The following is a 20,102-nucleotide window of genomic DNA, read 5'->3' as shown; positions in this document are numbered from 1 at the left end:
GGAAAATGAAATTTAAACAAAACAATTAAAATTTTGTACAAAGTAATGATAGCCATCTCAAATTTTGTAAATTTTATCTCAAATGATATATCATTCATTAATTGGTTAATTATAGTATCTATATTAACTAATTGATGGATGCTATATCATTTAAATAATTTTTTGAGATAAGTAATTTGTGATGAGTAGCAATACTCATTATACGGATCTCCTTTCGGACTCTACACAAATACACCTGAGAATTTGGGCCTCCTAACAAACTTATGAAGCAACATTGGGCCTGTTTAGACATACGCCAGCCCATAAAGACCCGATGACTTTCAAATTCAATGAATTTTGCATTTTGTCCAGTTGTCCCCGCATTTTGTCGTAACACGTAAATTTTGCAACCCGCCACGAACCAGTAAAGACGGTCATAACCCCCATTCCTTAGAAAGTGTATTATATAAATTCTAACACGTGGTATTACGAGGGATAGCGCACACAGATTTGACTGTCATCAAACTATTCAAGATTCAAAAGCACATAAAAAGAGATCAAAATCGAAACGAACACTGCAATGCACTGTCCTCCTCAAATCTTAATCCGCCATCCATTTTTGAGTTTCTTATTCTAATTAAGAAGAAGAAGAAGAAGAAGAAGAAGAAGAAGGAATGGGATTTCCGTCGGAAGTTAGAGATATTTTTGCATCCAGAAGGTCAAATAACTCGCCACTGATTGCCTCTCCTGCTGAAGATCTAAAGGCTAAGGCCGCCAACGACTGCGTTCAAGGTTTCATTCATTTATCTTTTTTTCTTTTTCATTTCTAACCTTTTATTATCCAAATTAATTATGAAATTAGACAGAAAATGGCTAATTTGTATTTAAAAAAATTAAAAAAAAAACTGTGTAATATGTTGTGAGCTGTAGAGAGATATTAGCTGACGTGGCTTAGTCGTCTGAGTAATTGTTTGCAGAAGGCGTTCGAGCTGGATTAAAGGCCGCTGCCGTAATGTGTGTTGTCACCGCTGTGCCTACGGTAGGTTTTATCCGTATTTGTTAATCTTGATTATATTTGAATTTTGGAAATTGAGCGATTGTATTTTATTGTATTGTGCCTGTTAATTGACTTATTATTTATTTATTGCATTAGTGGAAGCAGCGAGTAATATTTTCAATTTTTTTTTTCTAAAAAAATTGAAATGGATTGTTCTTCTTTGTTTCGATTATTGTTGTGCCTAATTGAAGAGAATATTTTTAGGAAAGGACCTCAATATTACAGATCTCTAGTGTTCTGTTCTGTGGCCCTGTCTTCTATTACCTAATCTTCTGTCCTGTGTTATTCATCTTAAGTTTCACTTAATTTGAAAATCTATCTGGTGGCCACCGATATTTCATTTGTTATGGCCACAGCGGCAAATTATATCGTGTCCGCTGAATATTACAGAAAATGTGACTGCCTTGGTTGATGCTTAAAATACTTTGGTCACTTCTGAGATTAAGAAATAATAAGCATGTGAGCCCTTTGCACAATAGACTGCCCTACTATCTATATTATGTGTTTGGTGAGGAAGTAAAGTGCTGAGCAGTATACAATTGGAGTCTCTGTCTCAGAATTTCCTGTTTAGTTCATATCTGCTCTATTCATGCATCAAATGGCAGGTCTGGCTTTTTTCTGTCATTTTCTCATTTACTTCTTGTTATCAGTTGGTTGCAGTTCGAAAAATTCCTTGGGCAAAGGCAAACCTGAATTATACTGGTCAGGCACTCATCATATCCGCAGGTAACTGTCACAACTGGCTGAACTTACACTATTAAGCTTCTTTCATTTTTCAATCCTTTTTGTGTCTTTCACACATAAAAAACAGAGTCATTTGGTTAAACTGAAAATTTATGGAAATTTGAGTCATGTGACTGTCTTAGTTTTATGTTTAATTTATTTTGAGATCACGGAAATGTGATCTTTCACTTTAGCATTTTGTTTGGTTTATTTCTGCTCTATTCATGCACCACTGTATAATAATATCCGATGAATTTCCTATTGATGTTATGCTACTCAATGTGTTCATGCTTTTCTGCCAGTAGACGCGTAGCATAAGATTTTTAAGGTGACAAAGCTAACGTTTAGCTTGTTTTAATGGTTAACAGTGTCAATTGCTTCTTACTTCATCACTGTTGACAAGACTATTTTGGAGTGTGCAAGGAGGAATGCCCAGTATGGCAAACCAACTTGAGATTCTGTACCTGAAGCAATTCACCATGAAGATGCCATGATATGCGTAGTGAGCATAGCACGCAGGTTCATATGAGAATATTTAAATGTATTTGAGACAATTTTTTTCCCCACTTGAGCAACCGATGGAATTCTCGTGCAATAAGTTTACCATTTTATCTTTGGCTGATATCTCTATACTAACTTATCCTTATTGATATGATTATGAGAAATTAACGAGCAGTCTGCCAAAAAAAAAAAAAAATTCCTTTTGTGGGCTTTCTTGTTTTCATTATGGATGTGGGTAGGTTACATTTATATATAAGTTACATATAATTCAAGAGTTGTACTCAATAACTCGAGAAATAACACTCGAGTTATTAGGCACGACTCATGAATTGATGTAAATGTAAATATGTTATGTATCTTAGCAATCACCCGATTATTTTTATACTCTAAATCATGAAGAATCTTTCAGGTTTCACACCGTTAGTCGGCGTGGCCACACGCAGTTGGTCATTGCTGGCGCCTCCTTGGATCCATTACTGAAGCCAACTCAAGCAAATTTACGTCATTTTCTCCATCGTTGATACCCATTATTTGATTGTAAGCAACTAAAATTCACCAACAAGTTCAATATTGGAATGATTTCAAATTTAGAGCTTATAATAAGAGTATTGGAGGCAGACTGTGTTATCCGTACCCAAATGGTCAAAGCAGAATTTTTACCCCACTTGGGATGATTTTAAGATGATAATAGATTAACGGTATTGTTAGAACTTAGAAGCACAACTAATAAAATTCTTCTATGTAAGAAATAAATTATGCAGGCATATGTATACGTGGACAATTACGTTATACGGGCATACACGAATAACCAATGTAGAAATATAGCAAAAATCTTGCATCATACTCAGAAGGACACTCACAAGGCTCACACTTTCCTCAAACGTGTGCATGGATATTAGGCTCAAATTTCCGGATCTGTCCTGGGCTTCAATTGAAAAGATTGAATCAGGCCGGGCCCAAGATCACTCAAACCCAGGTCTCGGGCCTTACAATCCGGTCATCCCCATTTTTCTGGAATCTTTGATTGTGGGTTTTTTATTAATTTGGGAAATGAAGCTGCACGGTGTTCCATTACTTCAATAATATCAGCCATTTGTCATAACATTGGCTGTTACTATTTTAAAATTGTTTTATTTTGTCAAAAATTTATTTCGAAGGTTGTGTTGTACAGTTAACAGCTTATGTTGTATTCGAGGAGAATAATTTCTTGATTGGGGCCTCCTTTTCTTTATTTTATAGAGGATTTCGAATAATTTCTTATGTTAAGTTTTAATTTTTTTACTTTAAATTTTATACTATGTTCCGCTTTGGTTGAGCTGTATAAACTTTTAATGGTCAACAACAGTCAACAAATAAACTTTTCAGAAATGGGTGCCGCATTAAAAATTTCAAAACCTAGAATAGTAAATTGAAGAAAAGCAGAACATGTTGATTCAAAATTAGCACACTTTATAATTTTTCAAGATCAGTTTTTTTTTTGTAATACAAGCCCATGCCCTTGTGAAAATCAAAATATACCTGTTTAAAAAAATTATTAATAATATCAAAAAACTTTATTCTATTATTATTTTCTTTTCTTTGACCAGCCATAAAAATATTTGTAAAAAATGATGGTTTAGCTAATCCTAGTTCGTAGAATTCTTTTATTTTTGCAAAAGTAAGATCACTTCCTTTCATTAGGAATAGAAATTTGCTTGCTTACATTTAAAAAAATAAAGAGTTGATTTTCAATAACCCTATGAAAGGCTTTTTTTTTTTTTTGAGATATCAATTTTCATTTCCTTTTTTGTAAAATAGATAAAAGAATTAACACTATTAAACCCAGGATGCTGTATTTACTTACAAGTTCCAAGGAACAAAAATAAAAATCAGGAAATAGGAACCATTCTTTTATTTACTTATAAATTTTGTTAGAAAAACGATAATCAAGTATGCGGCCCACATTCTATTGGAAATAATAGTGAAATTTTAATTCGCAAGAGATAATAATTAATATTCATATTTTTATTTTAATTATTATTATTATCTAATGGTATTTTTAATGTTACCATTATTGTTATTGAATAATATTAAAGACACTAGCTAATTGAGGACATTTTAATAGTTCATGATAGGCCATTCCGATTTCTAAAACAAAGTAAACATATCAACATAAATATAACTTAGTCCATTATCATTCTTAAATTTTAAGTAAATAATTTATTTTAATACATATTCTCTATTCTCATTCCACCTTATTCTAATTACAGATTAATAAACGCATCATTAACTTATCTCATTAAACCCTTCTCCTCGTCAACTCGACAAAAATGAGACCATTGTTCACATTTGTCAATTAAGCGTTATGCTTTCAACTTTTCTCATGCGGGATTATATATATAGTCCTTCTCTGACGTTGGCATCCTAATTTTTTTTTTTAATATGACACTCTTCTCTTTAAAACTATGAGGCTTAAGAGAGTTATTTTGTTTAAAAGTGTGTTTACATTTAAAAAAAAAATGCGGACACAGAATGATTATATATATATATATATTCGAGATCATCAGCTAGCATGAACGGGAATAAATGTAGAATGTGTAAAATGAAGTGTTTCTGTGTTGCCAAAACCGCAAAAAATTTTCCATTTCTAGGGGGGAAAAATATCAAATCAATGGCATGTCGGAATTTGCAGGTCACAACCTCCAACATCAGAATGCATACCGATAGATGGCATCGGCCACGCCATCTTCATCATTGCTGGCACCAATTACATTGGCAACAGCTTTTGCCTTCTCAGATCCATTACTGAGAGCAATACCTAGAGAAGCCAACTCGAGCATCTCAACATCATTTTCTCCATCACCAATTGCCATTATCTGGATGCAAGTAATTAAATTCATTTGTAAGCCCAAAATTAGAACGATTTCAAAATTAAAGAAAACAATTGAGTGTATTGGAATTGCTTCTTCAAAGTATAAAGATTAGAAAGCTATATCCAACAAAATCAGAAACATGCATTCTACAGAAAAACGCTATACTTCAAATTGATGCCTTCTGATAGAGATTATTACCAATGAATTATCAAGTTGACCCTAAAATAAAGAACAAAGAGGAAAAACAAGGGTAAAAGATGTAAGAAGACTATATTAAGCCGTACCTCCTTTGTACTGACACCCAAATGATCAAGCAGCATCTTAACCCCACTTCCCTTTGACGTTCCAGGGGGAACGATTTCAAGCATGTCAGGAATGGCTTGGACAACATTGGCACGATCTTTTGTTGCCTCCGACCAATATGGCCGTATGGTAGTAGCAACTCCCTCCGCTGTGTCTAAAAAGATAAGCTTCTGCAATGGCAAAAAGATAAGTGTCTCAAAAAGAACCAATAAAGATTATTAAGCTAAAAAACAACATTAGAATGTCTTCACTAAGAAATAATATTCTTTTATGTGGAGAAAAACATTAGGTGCGCAAACATATCTGAAAAACCAATCCAAGGGCCAATATTTGTTCCAATTCCAAAACATACGGAAAAAAAAGAAGCTCCGGCAAGAAAACTTGCATGTTTGTGGTGCACCAAGAAACTTAAACATTTGAAGCATTACATTCAAACTAAAAGACCGACATCAATATCTAATTACGGCTGAAAGTAACTAATCAGTCAATGCCAGCAACACAATGGTGCCAACTATTTGCAAGATGCTTGGACTCAACAATTCTGTAGATTCCCTTTCTCTTCTCAGCATTGCTTAGTGAAAATAACAAATTAAAAATATATGTGCATCCTAGCAGAGGAAGTATTAGGTTGCCTATAAGCATGAGATTCTGTATCCAGATATACCTGTATGTCAACAGTTGCCAAGAGATCCTCAATAGCAGGTATGATCTCTGCCTGTAAAAATCTTTTGTGAAAAAGTGGCTCATAAGAAGCAAAATTGTATTTGGGAAAAAGAAATGTCAGGTACCTTTGGCTCATGATATGTAGTATGCAGTGAATCAACAAGTGGATGATCAAATAGAGTTAGACAACGATCCCCAGAGAATGCGATAAGAGGAACCTTATGCTCCCAAGAGTACTGATATGCCTGCATTTGATAGCTAAGCAATTACACTTTAATATAGGTAAGAATTATCTTTCAATTTATGCTAAAGAATCTTGCATTAATAGTCTTGATGGTCAATCACCATCCACCACTTCTTTTGGGGAAACAGTAGCACCAGTTTTAAACAGGATGCTAAGGACTGATAGAATATAGATTTCAATAAATGAATATTAAAGGTCATGATCCCTTGCTTCCTGGGAAAGATAAAACATGTTGATAACAATATAAATGGGCAGGAATGCATTTATTTTTAAAATAACAATAAAATGTAGTTATACTTTTCTCTTTTATTACTTGTCCAAATTTTTGTAAATTCTTTTTTCTTTCACTAATAATTTTTTCTTTTCTTAAAAAAAAAAAGGTTCTTTGACTTTTCTCCCCCCGTCCTATTTACAAGATACTAGGAAAAGACCAATCTACCCTATACTCGTACCACTAAAGCTAAACCCCAAGGGCAATCACATCCAATGTTATTTGCAGCCAACAAAAATACAAAATCTTTTATTGTCAGAAGAAGAGCCAGTTCATGCGTGATGCACTGAACCAGCAACCACCAACTGAAACATGATATCACTACAGGCAATGAAGCAGTCTGCATTTCAATAAATTACATAAAATGAGGCCTCAAATGACAATATCGATATTGTTTGGAACAATTGACTGCAAAGTTGCAAGTGGCCACTGCTTGCTATTGTAATACAGAAACATATCCTGTCAACGTGATAAAAAGACAACATAGACTCATCACGCACATGCACAAGAACATACATACAAGTATACTTGACTGTTCAAGTTTCTTAGACTAGGTTAATATAAAAGCTAGCCAAACTTTCATCGAAGTTGAAACTAATCCCAACTAGACCACAGATAGATGTTAACATGTTACCTCTCTGCAGAAATCTCGATCTAAATTTCTTCTAAAAATTTCCCGACCCTGTCTACCGTGGACGAGCAATCCCTGCAGTCAAATAGAAACGGCCAACAAGAGACAACGTATAATAACAGATATACATACACAAACATCTTCATGCTGAAAAACACAAAATACAAGAAAGAGAACCTGTATAAAAACCCCTGGAGCGAATTCTGAAATAATGCCATCTCTACCAACTAAATCAACCTTCTTCAGAGCACTTATAACAGCTGGACGAGTCTATTTCAAAAATTTCAATTCAACATTGGAAAATCAGAACCTTCATCAACCAAGCAACAATTCAACATAAGAAGGAAAAAAGCCCCCCCCACCCCCCCCCCCCCCCCCCCCCCTTCTTCCCCCCCCCCCCCAAAAAAAAAGAGAAGAAGAAGAAGAAAGGCAGCAGCTGTCCAAAGAAAACTAGACTTATCGAAAAAGTGACAAAAAAGAGAAACTAAAATGTATTTGGGTTCAACACAAATAATATATAGAGATACTTTTAGAAAACCTAATTGTCAAGGAAAAAAATTAAGGGAATTAGATTCCATGTGTTCTTACTTTTCCAGTGGCTACCACCACTTTCAGGCCCCTTGACAGTGCCTCCTTCAGAGCTTTTGCTGTTGTCAATGAAATTTTGCTTTGGCTGTTCAGCAGTGTACCTTGAATTTGAATACATAATAAATCAGTAAAAAGCGTTAGGGAAAATGAAGAAAGAATCAAAGATTGGCAGGTGCACTCTCACCATCCATATCGCAGAAGATATATCTGAATTTTGGTTTATAGAATCGTAGGCTGCCTTCTTGTTTCCTGTCTTTTAACTTTTGCTCTGTAAGAGTAACTCACTACAACTCATATGCAGCTACTAACTGAATAAAGAGAATACGCATCTAACTGAAAAATTTATAAGATATAATTACCATCTGAGTTTTCAACTTGAATATTTGTGTTGGTTTCAGAATCATAAGCACTTTGTATCAATCCTTTTCCTTTCCACCCAAGACTTTGCAAAAGAAACTCCTCATTCTTCTCCATCTCTGCTTCAGCTTCTTCGCTAATCTCATGATCGAAACCCAAAAGATGCAACAAGCCATGAACCTGCAAAGAGTAAAGGGATGTGTTACCCACACAAGCAATATTACTAAAGACAATTACAGCACTGCACTTTGATATGTCAATTTACTTAATTCGGTTTGCTTTCATCACACTCTTAGAAATATTGGACCGAAAGATGTCTTCCCAACACAATTTTCTCCACCCCACCCCAAACCCCAGAACATGCAGATACACAATCTTTGCCATGGCATGAAGAAAAACCAATAGATAAATTTAGCTTTTGTCTCTGCAAAAAGAACAGTCTTCATTTTTGAAAAAAGATATATGCTGAACAAGATAACTCTCTCCAGCATGAAAAAACCAGCAAAATGAAAACAAAGCAGCTGCTGAATAAAAGATTTGCTTAACTAACCATAAGGATGCGTATTTCATCAAGAAGTGAGTGCCCTCTTTCCTCTGCTTGTCTTGCAGCAGTCTCAACAGAAATGACAATGTCACCTAACATAAGCTAAAAAATGAAAGAAGTATGTAAAATCGGGTAGTGCCGATAGACTTTCTGATCAAAGATAGACATCTTACAATTGGAAGTTTGAGTTCAGGGACATGTTGTGACATGGAGAGAACATCAGTGGCATGGTCCTCATCCCTCCATTCTTTGTTAAGTTTACGAATGAACTCATTGTTGCAAAAGAGTATAGACAACTCAATGCTTTCAAACCCACCAACATCTTCTACGGCAGTATCTCTTGTTTTATATGTCGAATCTTTCAAACTATCAAATGCTAACTTCATTAAAGTTGGTGCATTAAGACGAAGCATTTCTGCAATATTCTGCAGCATGTACAAAAGAAAAAAAATATTTTGCAAATAAGACACAAGTACAATTGACAAAATGAATCAACAAAGAATATGCCTGAACAATGGTATTGGCCGCTGGTTATAGACAAATCGAAATTTAATTTCCAATCTTCACAGAAAATATTTACAATTAAAATAGGTAACAATTTGACTCATCGACACATGGTATAATATGCATAAACGCACTCTCCACTCTCTAAAAGTGGTACACCCAACATTTCCATCCAAGTATCGATGGCATTCAATTTCATAACCAGTAAAATTACTTACATAGCAGCTGCTAATAGTAATGGTGAGTGTTTACGTAGGGCTTTAATTAAGCAGAAAATACAGCAACATGAGCTTAATTCATTGAAATTCAAATTTATAAGAACAAACATAACAATGAATACGTGGCTTTTTTTTCTCCTTGAAGTAAAATAAATAAAAAATGTACCAATACTTCGGGATCATCAGGCAGCTCGTCTTCGATGCAAATGCTGACATTGAGCTCCAATTCCTTCTGCTTGCTCTTCGCCACTCGTCTCCGCGCCTTGCGGTACCCTCTCTGTTCAGCAAAAACCTTTCTCGACGATCGCACCACGCTCTCCTCTTCTCTTCTACACAGCACGCGGAATCCCCGACCGAATAGCGGCGACGAATTCGATGGAGAAGATGCATCCAAACGGTGCGTTTTGTAAGAGATCGAAGGTGAGTTGAGGAAGGAAATGGCGGCGTACGAGGTACGGGTAACAGGTAGAGGAGTTGCTCGTGAAATTATACGCGCCATTGGAGCGGTCGAGGAAGGGAGAGCGCGGAGTACAGAGGAGAGGCGAGGGAGCATGTAGGCTTAATCTTTGGTACGTACGAAGGATAAATTTAAAGTGGAAGTGCTCCGGCTTTTGTATTGGTTATAGCTGCGTGACAGCGTGAGAGCTTCACGTTGAGTGATAGAAATATAAATTCCTAAAATAATACTCTACCCATTTTTTGTCAAGTAAATACTAATATAAATTCCTAAAATAATAGAAATATAAATTAAGTTAACACAAATCATCTAAGACCCTTATCAAAAAAAATAAAATTCTAAAACCGCTTGCCCAAACGCTCCCTTAGCCCACCAAAATACCCATCTAGGGGTGGGCAAACGGTTCCTTTTCTTATGAATCGAACCGAACCGAATCAAATCGAAAAATTGATTCGGTGCGGTTCGATTCTATTAGCAAAAATCGAAAGATTTTTTTTTTTAAAGGAAAAATCGAATGATTTTAAAACTAAAGAAACCGATTGGTTTTTGTTCGGTTGGATTTGATTTAATTATAAATAATTTATTTATTTGAAAATATATAAACCCAAAACAATCTCTCAAATCCCTAACTTTCAATTGCAACCCATCGCCTCCCTCCGTCGCCTCTCTGCCGCACGTTTCTCCCTCTCCACACGGCGCAGAACTTCGGCTCAGCCCCTCTCGGCTTCTTCCTCGTGAGCGTCTCTACCTCGCGTCAGCTCAGCCCCTCTCTTCCTCACGTGCACAGCGCCTAGCACAGCCCCCTCTCTTCCTCGCGTGCACGACTTCCTAGCACAGCCCCTTAGCAGCGACACAGCGTCGTTAGCCCCTCACACGCGGTCATCTTTGGGGACCCCATCTCTTTGTCTCTCTCCTCTCATCTGGTTTTCCCCATCTCTCTAAACCCGACTTTACACCCGTTTGACCTTTAATTAACTTGTTTCCCAAAAAACAAAAAAAAAAGTAAAAATTAAAATTCCCTCCATCTAAGCTTTTGATTAGCTGAATTTTAATTTTTCGGCCCAATTGCGGGAGTTGTATGCCCATATTTTTTTTAGTTCAATTGTGAGCCTTCGCCTTTGGCAATTTGCTGTGATTAGGTTACTGAAATGTCGGGTTCTTTGAGGTACGGAATCAATCGACCAATCTCTATTGCTTGGCCTACTGAAGCTGATCGTCAACGTAATATAGAATTGGAGAAGGTAAATTACTTTTTATTTTTTTTTAAAGTTATTCTAAGTTTATTTCTTGATTAAGTTTATTTTTTAAAAAAATTGATTTTTGTGGTGTTTTACTGTGATTTGTGTTGCAAGTTTTTGATTGATTCCAGTCTGTACCCAAGCAAAGAAGAAGATGCTGAAAGAGAAAAGGTTACTGAATATCTGGATCTGGTATTTACTCCCAATATACTACTTTTATGCTTCACATTGGTACTAAATCAGTATACTAGCATGGTTTTATTATGCATTAATTGAATGCTACTTTAGGAATTTGCTTACTTGTGATTAACTAACTAATGGGCTTCAAGCCTTCAACAACCTGATTTATGCTTTAATTAATTGAGTGTTTATTTTAATATTTAATTTTTTTTTATTCCCTATTAAGACTAATGGGTTATTTTTGTAGATTGTAAAAGCTTGGGTTAAGCAATTGACTTGCCTAAGGGGATATACAGATCAGATGGTGGAGGATGCAAATGCTGTTATTTTAACTTTTGGGTCTTATCGCTTGGGGGTAAGTTCGATTCTTTATTTGCTCTTTATTATTGTTGAGGATTTTTCTTTTCTTTTGTTTTTATCATCCTCTCTTAGTATTAATGCACTGTCTACAGCTGGATTTTTAAATTTCACCATTGGTGGCATATGAACTTTGCTTTATGGATACTAACAGAAAGTAGAAACTGATATTTCTATATGCTTAGCAATTTAGAAGCATGGTAATGAAGAGATAATGGCCTAAATGTAATGCCCATATTGTAGTAACATTGTCTTTCTTCAGTGAATTATTATCTAGACATTTACTGACACACTTTGACAGGCACATGGTCCAGGGGCAGATATAGATGCTTTATGTGTTGGGCCTTCTTATGTGAGTCGTGAGGTAAGTAATAGATTTGGGCTATTTAATCTGCTTAGGTTCTGGTGAATCTAAACACCTGGTTCTTGGCCGTTACTAATACGTGGAGATTTTCTTCAGGAAGATTTCTTCATTATATTGCATGATATACTGGCTGAAATGGAAGAAGTTAGTGAACTTCAACCAATTCCAGATGCTCATGTTCCAGTTATGAAATTCAAGTTCCAGGGAATCTCCATTGATCTTCTTTATGCAAGTATTTCTCTTCTGGTTGTTCCAGAAGTAAGTTTCTAATTTATGTTTTTTTTTTAAATTAATTTTTTTTTTCAGAATATTTTTGTTCACTTTATTTTTTTTATTACTTTATCTTAAATCTGGATTCAACTTATCCCATCACCTTGTGACTCTTGTATTGGGGAATTGTTTACTTTAATTGACTGAAACTATTGTTGGTGTATAGTTGCTGCTTATTTGCTTTGATGTCATTCTAGTTCCGAAATTGACTTATTTACAGGACATAGACATTTCGCATATTTCTGTGCTTAATGTCATTGATAAGCAAACTGTTCAAAGTCTTAATGGATGCTGGGTTGCAGATCAAATTCTCAAACACGTTCCAAACGTTGAGGTGAACATATTATGCGCTTCATTTGGTCTTATTTAGTTAACCATTGGTTTGAACATCCTTTAATCTGTTGTAAGTTGCAGAACTTTCGCACGACGCTCAGATGTCTGAAGTTCTGGGCTAAAAGGCGCGGCATTTATTCAAACGTAAGAGAAGTGACCTCTTTGTTTTTTCATTCTCATTGTCATTTTCACTTCATTAGAGTGTACTAATTCTTTCTCTCTTTGTGTGCAGGCTAATGGATTCCTTGGTGGTGTAAATTGGGCTCTTCTGGTTGCACGCGTGTGCCAACTTTATCCCAATGCAATTCCCAGTATGCTAGTTTCTCGGTTTTTTAGAGTGTATACACAGTGGCGTTGGCCAAACCCTGTCATGATGTGTCCAATAGAAATGGGTGAACTGGGGTTCTCAGTGTGGGATCCTCGTAAAAACCCCAAGGACCGATCTCATCGTATGCCTATAATAACTCCAGCATATCATTGTATGAACTCTAGTTATAAGGTCTCTTTAGGTACTCTTCAAGTTATGACAGAGCAGTTCCAGTGCGGTAACAGGATCTGTGAGGTGAGAGCATACTTTGTAAGTTTTACCTCCATAGCTGCATAGGTTTGGGTATTGATGCTTCATCCTTAGCGATTTATGCCCAACGCAGGAAATTGAGCTGGGCAAGGCGGAGTGGAGTGCTCTGTTTGAGCATTATCCTTTCTTTGAGGCATATGAGAACTATCTGCAGGTTGATATTGTTGCAGCAGATGCTGATGATTTACTAACTTGGAAAGGGTGGGTGGAATCTCGGTTTAGACAACTTACCCTGAAGGTAAAGGACATTTCTTCGAAGTATTTTGTCAAAATGGGTTTATACCACTGCTTTACAGCCAGGTGTCCGAAGAATTAATGATAGCTATTCTAACTTTTCCTTCTTTTTTGTTTTGTTTAAATTTCCATGTGTCTTTATTTAGATAGAGCAAGATACAAATGGGTTGCTGCAATGCCATCCTTATCCGAATAAATACATAGACCCATCCAAACCATGCCCAAATTCTGCCTTTTTTTGGGGCTTGAGTAGAAAAGAGGTAGGAACTAGTAAAGAATGCCAGCAGTTTGATTTTCAAGGAACGGTTAAAAATTTTAGAAGAGGGATTGACAATTATAGGGTTCGGAGAGAAGGGAGGGATATCTATTTTTCTTACGTATGCAGAAGGCATCTCCCTTCCTTTGTTTTCCCCGATGGTTATAAATGGCATCGACCATCAAGACATTTCAATGAGCAGTCTGGAAAGCCTTGTGAAGATGTCAAAATGTGCCAGTCTTGTTCTTCTGAAAGACAGCTTAAGAGGAAAAAAGAACATGAAATCAAGGAGGTGAGGCCAGACAAAAGTGTTAAACAGGCCTTTATTAGTTCAGAAGTACCACAGCCTGTTTCTCCAGGAATGACAACTGAGGATCCAACTAACAATTCTGAGGTTATGTCATCTGGTGGGCATTTGGTGAGTGAAAAAGGAGAATCGGAGTGATTGGTATTTTTGGAAATGCTGAGGCTACTTTTGACATTTCGGATTGTTTCAGTTAGTTTCTCTGGTTGGTTTAGTATTTTATTGCCGGGAAAGAAGAAGATAGGAAGCAACGGGCATTTGAGATTTTGTTGTACGAATAGATCGCCTTCTCCGAGGTTATAGGTAAGGTCTTGAGAAACTAAAATGACATTGTAAATGTTTATAATTACTTGCGTGCCACTGCAACCGAGAAAGTAATGATTCTTCGACTTCCATCGGTCAACTTAAAGTGTGTAAATGTTTCCACCACGGATCAACTAAATCAAGTATCATTAAATGTGAAAAATCTGTGGTGCAACTGCGGTACTGTGTTACAGTTGCATTTAGTCGTTGGATGCGAGTGGACTGTACTAATTCAAGTATATCCAATGATTGGATGCAATTGTGGTACGGTACTATAATTTTATAGTAGCTTAATCCCATTAAATGTGGGTCCTGCAGTCTTTTTTATCAAGAAAATATTTTACCAAAATTTTATATAAAATTATATGAATATGAAATCTCCTTTAATGCAAATTATTAATTATTAGGTTCGATGGAGGAAGATTTTTTTTAATTTTTTTGGGGTAGTCAATGGCGCACAGATTTAATTTCCAAGCACCATGTTTCGTGTGCATTGTTATTGTAAGTCCGCTTTTTGTTTTTAATTTACAAAGCAACGTGAAAAGCAAATGGTGATTTAAAACTCGCAAATTTGGGCGGGACCTACCGGCAGCTACTCTAGAAGTGGAGGGATGGGTTTAGTGGTTTACCATTAGCTTTGTGCTGAAGCAAAATCTTGAAAGCGAAGAGGATATTAACTCAATTTCTGCAATTTTTGAACTAGCTATGGGCTCTCGTTAACTAGCAGCTAGCCAGGTTCTGTTTGAGCCGCTTGGCTCTGCGGCTTCTGGGCATCCGAGTGATTGTCGTGTGAAAAGATCAGATATCAAAATATGTAACCGGTCTTTACACTAGAGCCCGTCTTGTTTGATTGTAGTTTGTAAAGTCTATCATTTAGGTCTCAATTTCTTTCCTTTTCTGATAAGCCCATTGGCTGCTTTTGCCATTACCAGCGTAAATTCGTTTTTTCACCTTAGACAGATTTTTCAATTGTATTTCTCTTTTACTTTTATTTATTTCAAGAAATTTTTTTTTACTCTTTATAACTAAATTAATAGATAGATATTAGAGCGACGAGTACCAAAAATTTATTTGAAGAAGATATAAGTTCTATCAAGATTACCTATTTATCCTTTTATTTGAATCAAGTGTTGAATTTTTTTTATGTTTTGACATGTAATCTTGCTCTTGTTTCCAAATGCAACAGCAACGATGTAATATTTATCTCATTAGAAATAATAATCGTGATGAACCAACATCATTATATTTTTTTCTTTATTCTTAATGAATAAATTGGTACAACTAATTGGGGGTGGGCAAAAACTTTGAATTGATCCAAGTTGGTTCAAATAATTAATTAAGTAAATAAATACAAAGAGAATTGAAATAAAATGAAAATAAGCTAATTTGCCTGCCCCTAAATTTATTATGCGAAGATCTTTATTATGACATATTTTGCTTATACAATAATATTGCGTAACTTTATCCAACCTTACAATTATAAAGTTTAAATTATGCTAAAAAGTAGAATAATTCTTCTATGAGATAAGTTAAAAGATTTACTTTGTAATATTGGCTTTGAGTTGGATCTTATGTGTAACAATAATAAGCTAAGGTAGGGTTAATTCGCGCTTTATTGTTTAATGATGTAAAATTCATTTATGATTTCTCATGTATAATGGTGTACATGTACCTCATGTAACAATTGTTTGACAATTTTTAAAGGTGGCTGGCATGATTGATTATGATTTTGATGAAGTCCTGGAAGAGATTCTTATGTCACCACCGCCTACTGTTTCTCTTTTAATTAGATTTGTAAATAAAAGTAATCATCTTTAAATGGATTGATATTATATTATTAAAATTTTTTATCATTATATATTAAGGGTAAATTTTTTTACTAAATTATAGTTTAAAAAGTAAAGTAAATTTATTAAGCTAAAAAAATACCCATCCTTTGGAGAAGGGCTTGCACCTAGGGGTGGACAATTTCAGATTCAGATAGAATTTCGAATAATTCGGATTGGTAAAAAATCTATCCGATTTCAATCCAACTTTAAATCCGATCCGAATTGTTTGGATCGGATTCGGATCGGATAAATATTTTGAAAAACTTCAGATTCGGATAGGGTCGGATGCGTTTAGATTTCGGATTATATTTTGGATTCCAATTAATTCAGATTTTGAACCTTTTTGACATTTCTCACAAAAAATTGATGAAATCTATAATTAATGAAAACTAAATAACCATTAAAAGAAAAGAAAAGAAAACAAGCTGTTATACTCCTATTTACAAACAACGCGTTTACACATCTAAGCCAGAAATTTGTAAAATTAAGTTGGCTAGTTACCTTCTACCGTAGTTATCTGAGATGAAACCCCAAGAATAAGAACCAACAAGCAGTCCAGCAAAAACAACAGAGGTCAAAAGGGTTTCCTGAGCTGGTGAAAGGTTCCACTCAAGACTTAATTGCAGGTCCAATGAAAGACAAAATCATAACTTCCATTGCTTCAGCCACCAAATCCAGTCCAGCATATACAAGAACAAGAATTTGGAATCTCCCGAACCCCACATGATTAAGTGCTTCATCCAGTGTGTACACAAGCACAACTTCACTATCCATTTGTGAACAACAAATCCGAACAATATGCAATCTGCAACCGTTAAAAAAGAAATAAAAATCTTTCAATTGAAACAAAGATATCAACATGAAAATTTAACATCTTCCATATATTGCAAATTGAAAACATGTGAAAAACAGCACTTAACCATCGACGTTGACGAAAATTTTAAGAAGGAATTGTTAAGAACTGAGGCGTCTCTTAATGGTCAAACAACTAAAGTTGTTTGCTCAATAATGCATAACTGTACAAAATTCAAAGTTTCCAACACAAATCATGGGAAGTTGCGTCGGGATTAATTGATTACCATGAAGAAGTAGCTGTCAGTTGCTTGGAACTAGTGGATTATCCGCGTCTGGCGCACAACTGGCCGGCTGGACGTGATGCAGAGTTCAAGACGTGGCTGGGTTTCGGATTCGGCTGGAGGCGATCAAGACGCGGCTCGGCGGCTGGATTTCGGTCGATTTGTGTCGGAGGCAGCTGGGTTTCCCTTGCCTTGGTTGAATTTGGATTCTGCTGGACGTGATGAAGAAGGATTCGACTGTGATGAAGACGGATTCGCTTGGATTCGACGGTTCAAATCCGAACCTGATCCGAATTAATTAAAATCAGATTGGATCGGATTGGATCTATCCGATGCCCACCCCTACACCAAAGCCACGTATCAAATCATCAGAACCAGACCAGCTTCATTTTGCTTTGGAATTTTCGAATTTGAATCAGCTCCAGCACCAAAACCACCCAACAAATCATCAACTGAATCACTCTTCTGGTGGCGAAACAAACGACCCCAGAGACGTCATCGCTTTTGGCTATCTTCAACCCAAAAAATCATCGTCGTCATCATCATATGTATAAGCATTAGAACCCGAAATCCCCGATACCATGAATGTAGAACTATAATTCGAAGATGAGCCATTACTGGAATTGTTCGCAAAAGTTTGAAATTGACGAAAAAGGTCATCGCATCCGCCTTCAAATTCCTTGTTACCAGCGTTTGATTGAAAGAGATTATCATGGGAAAAAGCTCCCACTAAATGAATTTTGATTTTGGGTACATGATGAGGGTTTGAAGCTGGAATTCAAAGAGAAACTACGAGTTGTGCAATTTGAGGTGGGTTGTTTTGATGCGGCCATGGGAAATATGAAATAATGTAAGGTGCTAATTAAAATATACCTATGGATGCAGGTAAAGATTAGTTTAATACTTAGTACTTACGAAACAAATGTTAAATAAAAAATGGGCAAAACTTATCTTACATCAACTGTACGTTACAGTTACAAATATTTGAATCCTCAGAAAAGTTAATAATTATGAAAAAATTAATAAATTTTAAAGTTTTATTTTAAACCCCAAGCTACAGCCAAGCTGCACTGCAATTGTACTTCAATTTTTTTTAAGTTTTTCATTTATATTTATAGCAAATTAAGTGCCAAGTTTTTATTCTATTGAATCTCTAACTTGTTTAATCTTATATTTATTGAGTTTTTATTCATTATATTAATGATTTCTTACTTTAATATATCATCATCTTCAATGTTGAAGTCTTTTATTAATTGTTTAACTTTATTAAATTTTTTACTCATTTGATCTCCTAACTTTTTAATTTGTTTTATATTTTTTTTTATTAAAATTATTAATTTCTAACATTTCATTTGCTTTTTCTATATCATTTATAAATAAATTTGGGTTTCCTAATTTATTTAATAAATATAGCGAAATTCAATTTAATTGATTATTTTCCCGCATGTTCGAATCATTGATCGAATCAGAGGATTAAAATCTTTCATAAGAAAATCCTCTTTGTATATAGCTAGAATGTGGTATCGTTTGCTTTTTCTATTTCATTTATAAATAAATTTGGAACGTAAATTTATTTATAAATATAGTGAAATTCAATTTAATTGATTATTTTCCCGCATGTCTGAATTATTGATTGAATCAAATGATTAAAATTTTTCACAAGAAAATCCTCTTTGTATATAGTTAGAATGTGGTAATTTATTAGTTTATATATTTTGTAAAATTATTAGAGGTTCTAATGATTTATTCATTGCAACATCTTTCTAGTAATTTATTAGAGTCATAATATATTTATGACATTTAATATCTCTTATAATTCAAGATGCTAAATTTAGATTATATATATATATATATATATAAGAAAAAAATCTAGTTTATTCTCAGGAGAGATAAGAAATTATAAATGCATGTGCAAATATATATTCAGAATTTATAAACCATTATGAATATGATAATTATTTAGATCTTTATAAAAATATAGTAAAAACTTTTAAAAAATTTAAGAATAAATGTAGAAGAGATGGTTAACAAAATCATTTAGTTATACAAAATTAATGAGGACTTATTTGAAAAAATAAGTAAATATGTGATTCAAAACAAAATTTTTTGTAAAAAGCTATTACACCCATACCTCGTTTTAGGTTAAAATTATTTTCATCCATTAGATTAAGAAATATCAAAATCTAACCACCCATATGCATTGGCTGTTTGTTACATATAATGTAACATAAGCATTGCCATAAAAATGAGTAGAAAGAGTTGTACGAAAATTTATCATAAAAGATAAAAAAAAATGGTATAATACAACTGTTGTAACATATCTAGACCCATTAGCATACGGCAACTTGGCAAATGCTACGAAATTTCTACCATTAATAATTGTTTTTTCATTTTCCTTTTCCTGAAATAACAGTGCATTTTGTTGTTGTACATTGACCAAGAGAACGTGACGGTCAATTCAAACTTTCAAAGGATAATAACATATTTTGAAACAACAATGCAAGGCAGATAACCTTAAAAAAAAAAGAAGAAAAGAAAAAGATAAAATTACCACGGATATTATATTAAAGTTCATATACAAGATTTGCTATGTCGCATTAAATACATTATTTGATTTTTTTTTTCATATGTTATATTTATGGCGTATTTATTTTCTGAATTAAGGAATTAGAATTATTGATAATATTTATTTTGTAAAAATAAAGATAGAGTCGAAATTGAAATCGTGGCGTCCATCTCAATTTGAGAATGAAGAATGAGAAACTGATTCTCATGGGGATGGAAATTAGCTCATTTCTAGAAATGACCTTTTTATCTCTTAACAAAATTCATAATTCTAATTTTATCCTCAGTTAAAAATAAAAATCATTGTAACAAATCGATTTCAGC

General features: G+C 34.5%; 3 protein-coding genes and 1 long non-coding RNA gene across 7 annotated transcripts in view; 2 read left to right on the top strand and 2 right to left on the bottom strand.

Moving 5' to 3' along the window:
• The first annotated feature begins 481 nt into the window (after nucleotides 1–481).
• LOC102619206 (early nodulin-93) lies at nucleotides 482–2,381 on the top strand. Its single transcript, XM_006475926.4, has 4 exons — nucleotides 482–771; nucleotides 957–1,018; nucleotides 1,687–1,762; nucleotides 2,128–2,381. Exons 1-4 carry the CDS (start codon nucleotides 654–656, stop codon nucleotides 2,211–2,213), a joined length of 342 nt encoding a protein of 113 aa, XP_006475989.1. The 5' UTR covers nucleotides 482–653; the 3' UTR covers nucleotides 2,214–2,381.
• Nucleotides 2,382–4,761: 2,380 nt separating this feature from the next.
• Nucleotides 4,762–20,102, bottom strand: part of LOC102620354 (hypothetical protein) — a 32,483-nt gene continuing 17,142 nt past the window's right edge. The window contains exons 2-13 of one of the 3 annotated variants that reach the window (XM_052434856.1): nucleotides 9,602–9,900; nucleotides 8,887–9,138; nucleotides 8,720–8,815; nucleotides 8,172–8,349; nucleotides 7,997–8,080; nucleotides 7,813–7,913; nucleotides 7,402–7,494; nucleotides 7,228–7,299; nucleotides 6,204–6,323; nucleotides 6,080–6,130; nucleotides 5,397–5,585; nucleotides 4,762–5,115 (exon numbers count right to left, since the gene is read on the bottom strand). In XM_052434856.1, coding sequence (XP_052290816.1) covers nucleotides 4,948–5,115; nucleotides 5,397–5,585; nucleotides 6,080–6,130; nucleotides 6,204–6,323; nucleotides 7,228–7,299; nucleotides 7,402–7,494; nucleotides 7,813–7,913; nucleotides 7,997–8,080; nucleotides 8,172–8,349; nucleotides 8,720–8,815; nucleotides 8,887–9,138; nucleotides 9,602–9,900 — 1,703 coding nt within the window. In that variant the 3' untranslated portion in view covers nucleotides 4,762–4,947. Of the gene's footprint in view, nucleotides 5,116–5,396; nucleotides 5,586–6,079; nucleotides 6,131–6,203; nucleotides 6,324–7,227; nucleotides 7,300–7,401; nucleotides 7,495–7,812; nucleotides 7,914–7,996; nucleotides 8,081–8,171; nucleotides 8,350–8,719; nucleotides 8,816–8,886; nucleotides 9,139–9,601; nucleotides 10,106–20,102 lie in introns of those variants that run through there. The other 2 variants (XM_006475931.4, XM_006475929.4) reach the window with 2 other exon arrangements.
• Nucleotides 10,259–20,102, top strand: part of LOC102621281 (nuclear poly(A) polymerase 4-like) — a 32,795-nt gene continuing 22,951 nt past the window's right edge. Inside the window, exons 1-4 of one of the 2 annotated variants that reach the window (XM_052434840.1) lie at nucleotides 10,259–11,133; nucleotides 11,245–11,322; nucleotides 11,558–11,665; nucleotides 11,969–12,031. In XM_052434840.1, the coding sequence (XP_052290800.1) occupies nucleotides 11,041–11,133; nucleotides 11,245–11,322; nucleotides 11,558–11,665; nucleotides 11,969–12,031 (342 nt within the window). In that variant the 5' untranslated portion in view covers nucleotides 10,259–11,040. The remainder of the gene's footprint in view (nucleotides 11,134–11,244; nucleotides 11,323–11,557; nucleotides 11,666–11,968; nucleotides 12,032–20,102) is intronic. The other variant, XM_052434838.1, reaches the window with a different exon arrangement.
• Nucleotides 16,517–18,445, bottom strand: LOC102619698 (uncharacterized). Its single transcript, XR_370425.4, has 2 exons — nucleotides 17,217–18,445; nucleotides 16,517–16,942 (listed from the first exon to the last, which is right to left on the bottom strand). It is a non-coding gene; the product is annotated as an uncharacterized LOC102619698 (long non-coding RNA).

Source organism: Citrus sinensis, chromosome 1, assembly GCF_022201045.2.
Source record: "Citrus sinensis cultivar Valencia sweet orange chromosome 1, DVS_A1.0, whole genome shotgun sequence".
NCBI classification, from domain to species: Eukaryota; Viridiplantae; Streptophyta; class Magnoliopsida; order Sapindales; family Rutaceae; genus Citrus; species Citrus sinensis.
This window is presented reverse-complemented; position numbering and strand designations above follow the sequence as displayed.

Coding starts and splice junctions, on each gene's coding strand:
- LOC102619206 (XM_006475926.4), top strand. CDS start 654: ATGGGATTTCCGTCGGAAGTTAGAGATATTTTTGCATCCAGAAGGTCA. Junction 772..956: donor CGCCAACGACTGCGTTCAAG/GTTTCATTCATT, acceptor AATTGTTTGCAG/AAGGCGTTCGAGCTGGATTA. Junction 1,019..1,686: donor TTGTCACCGCTGTGCCTACG/GTAGGTTTTATC, acceptor TCTTGTTATCAG/TTGGTTGCAGTTCGAAAAAT.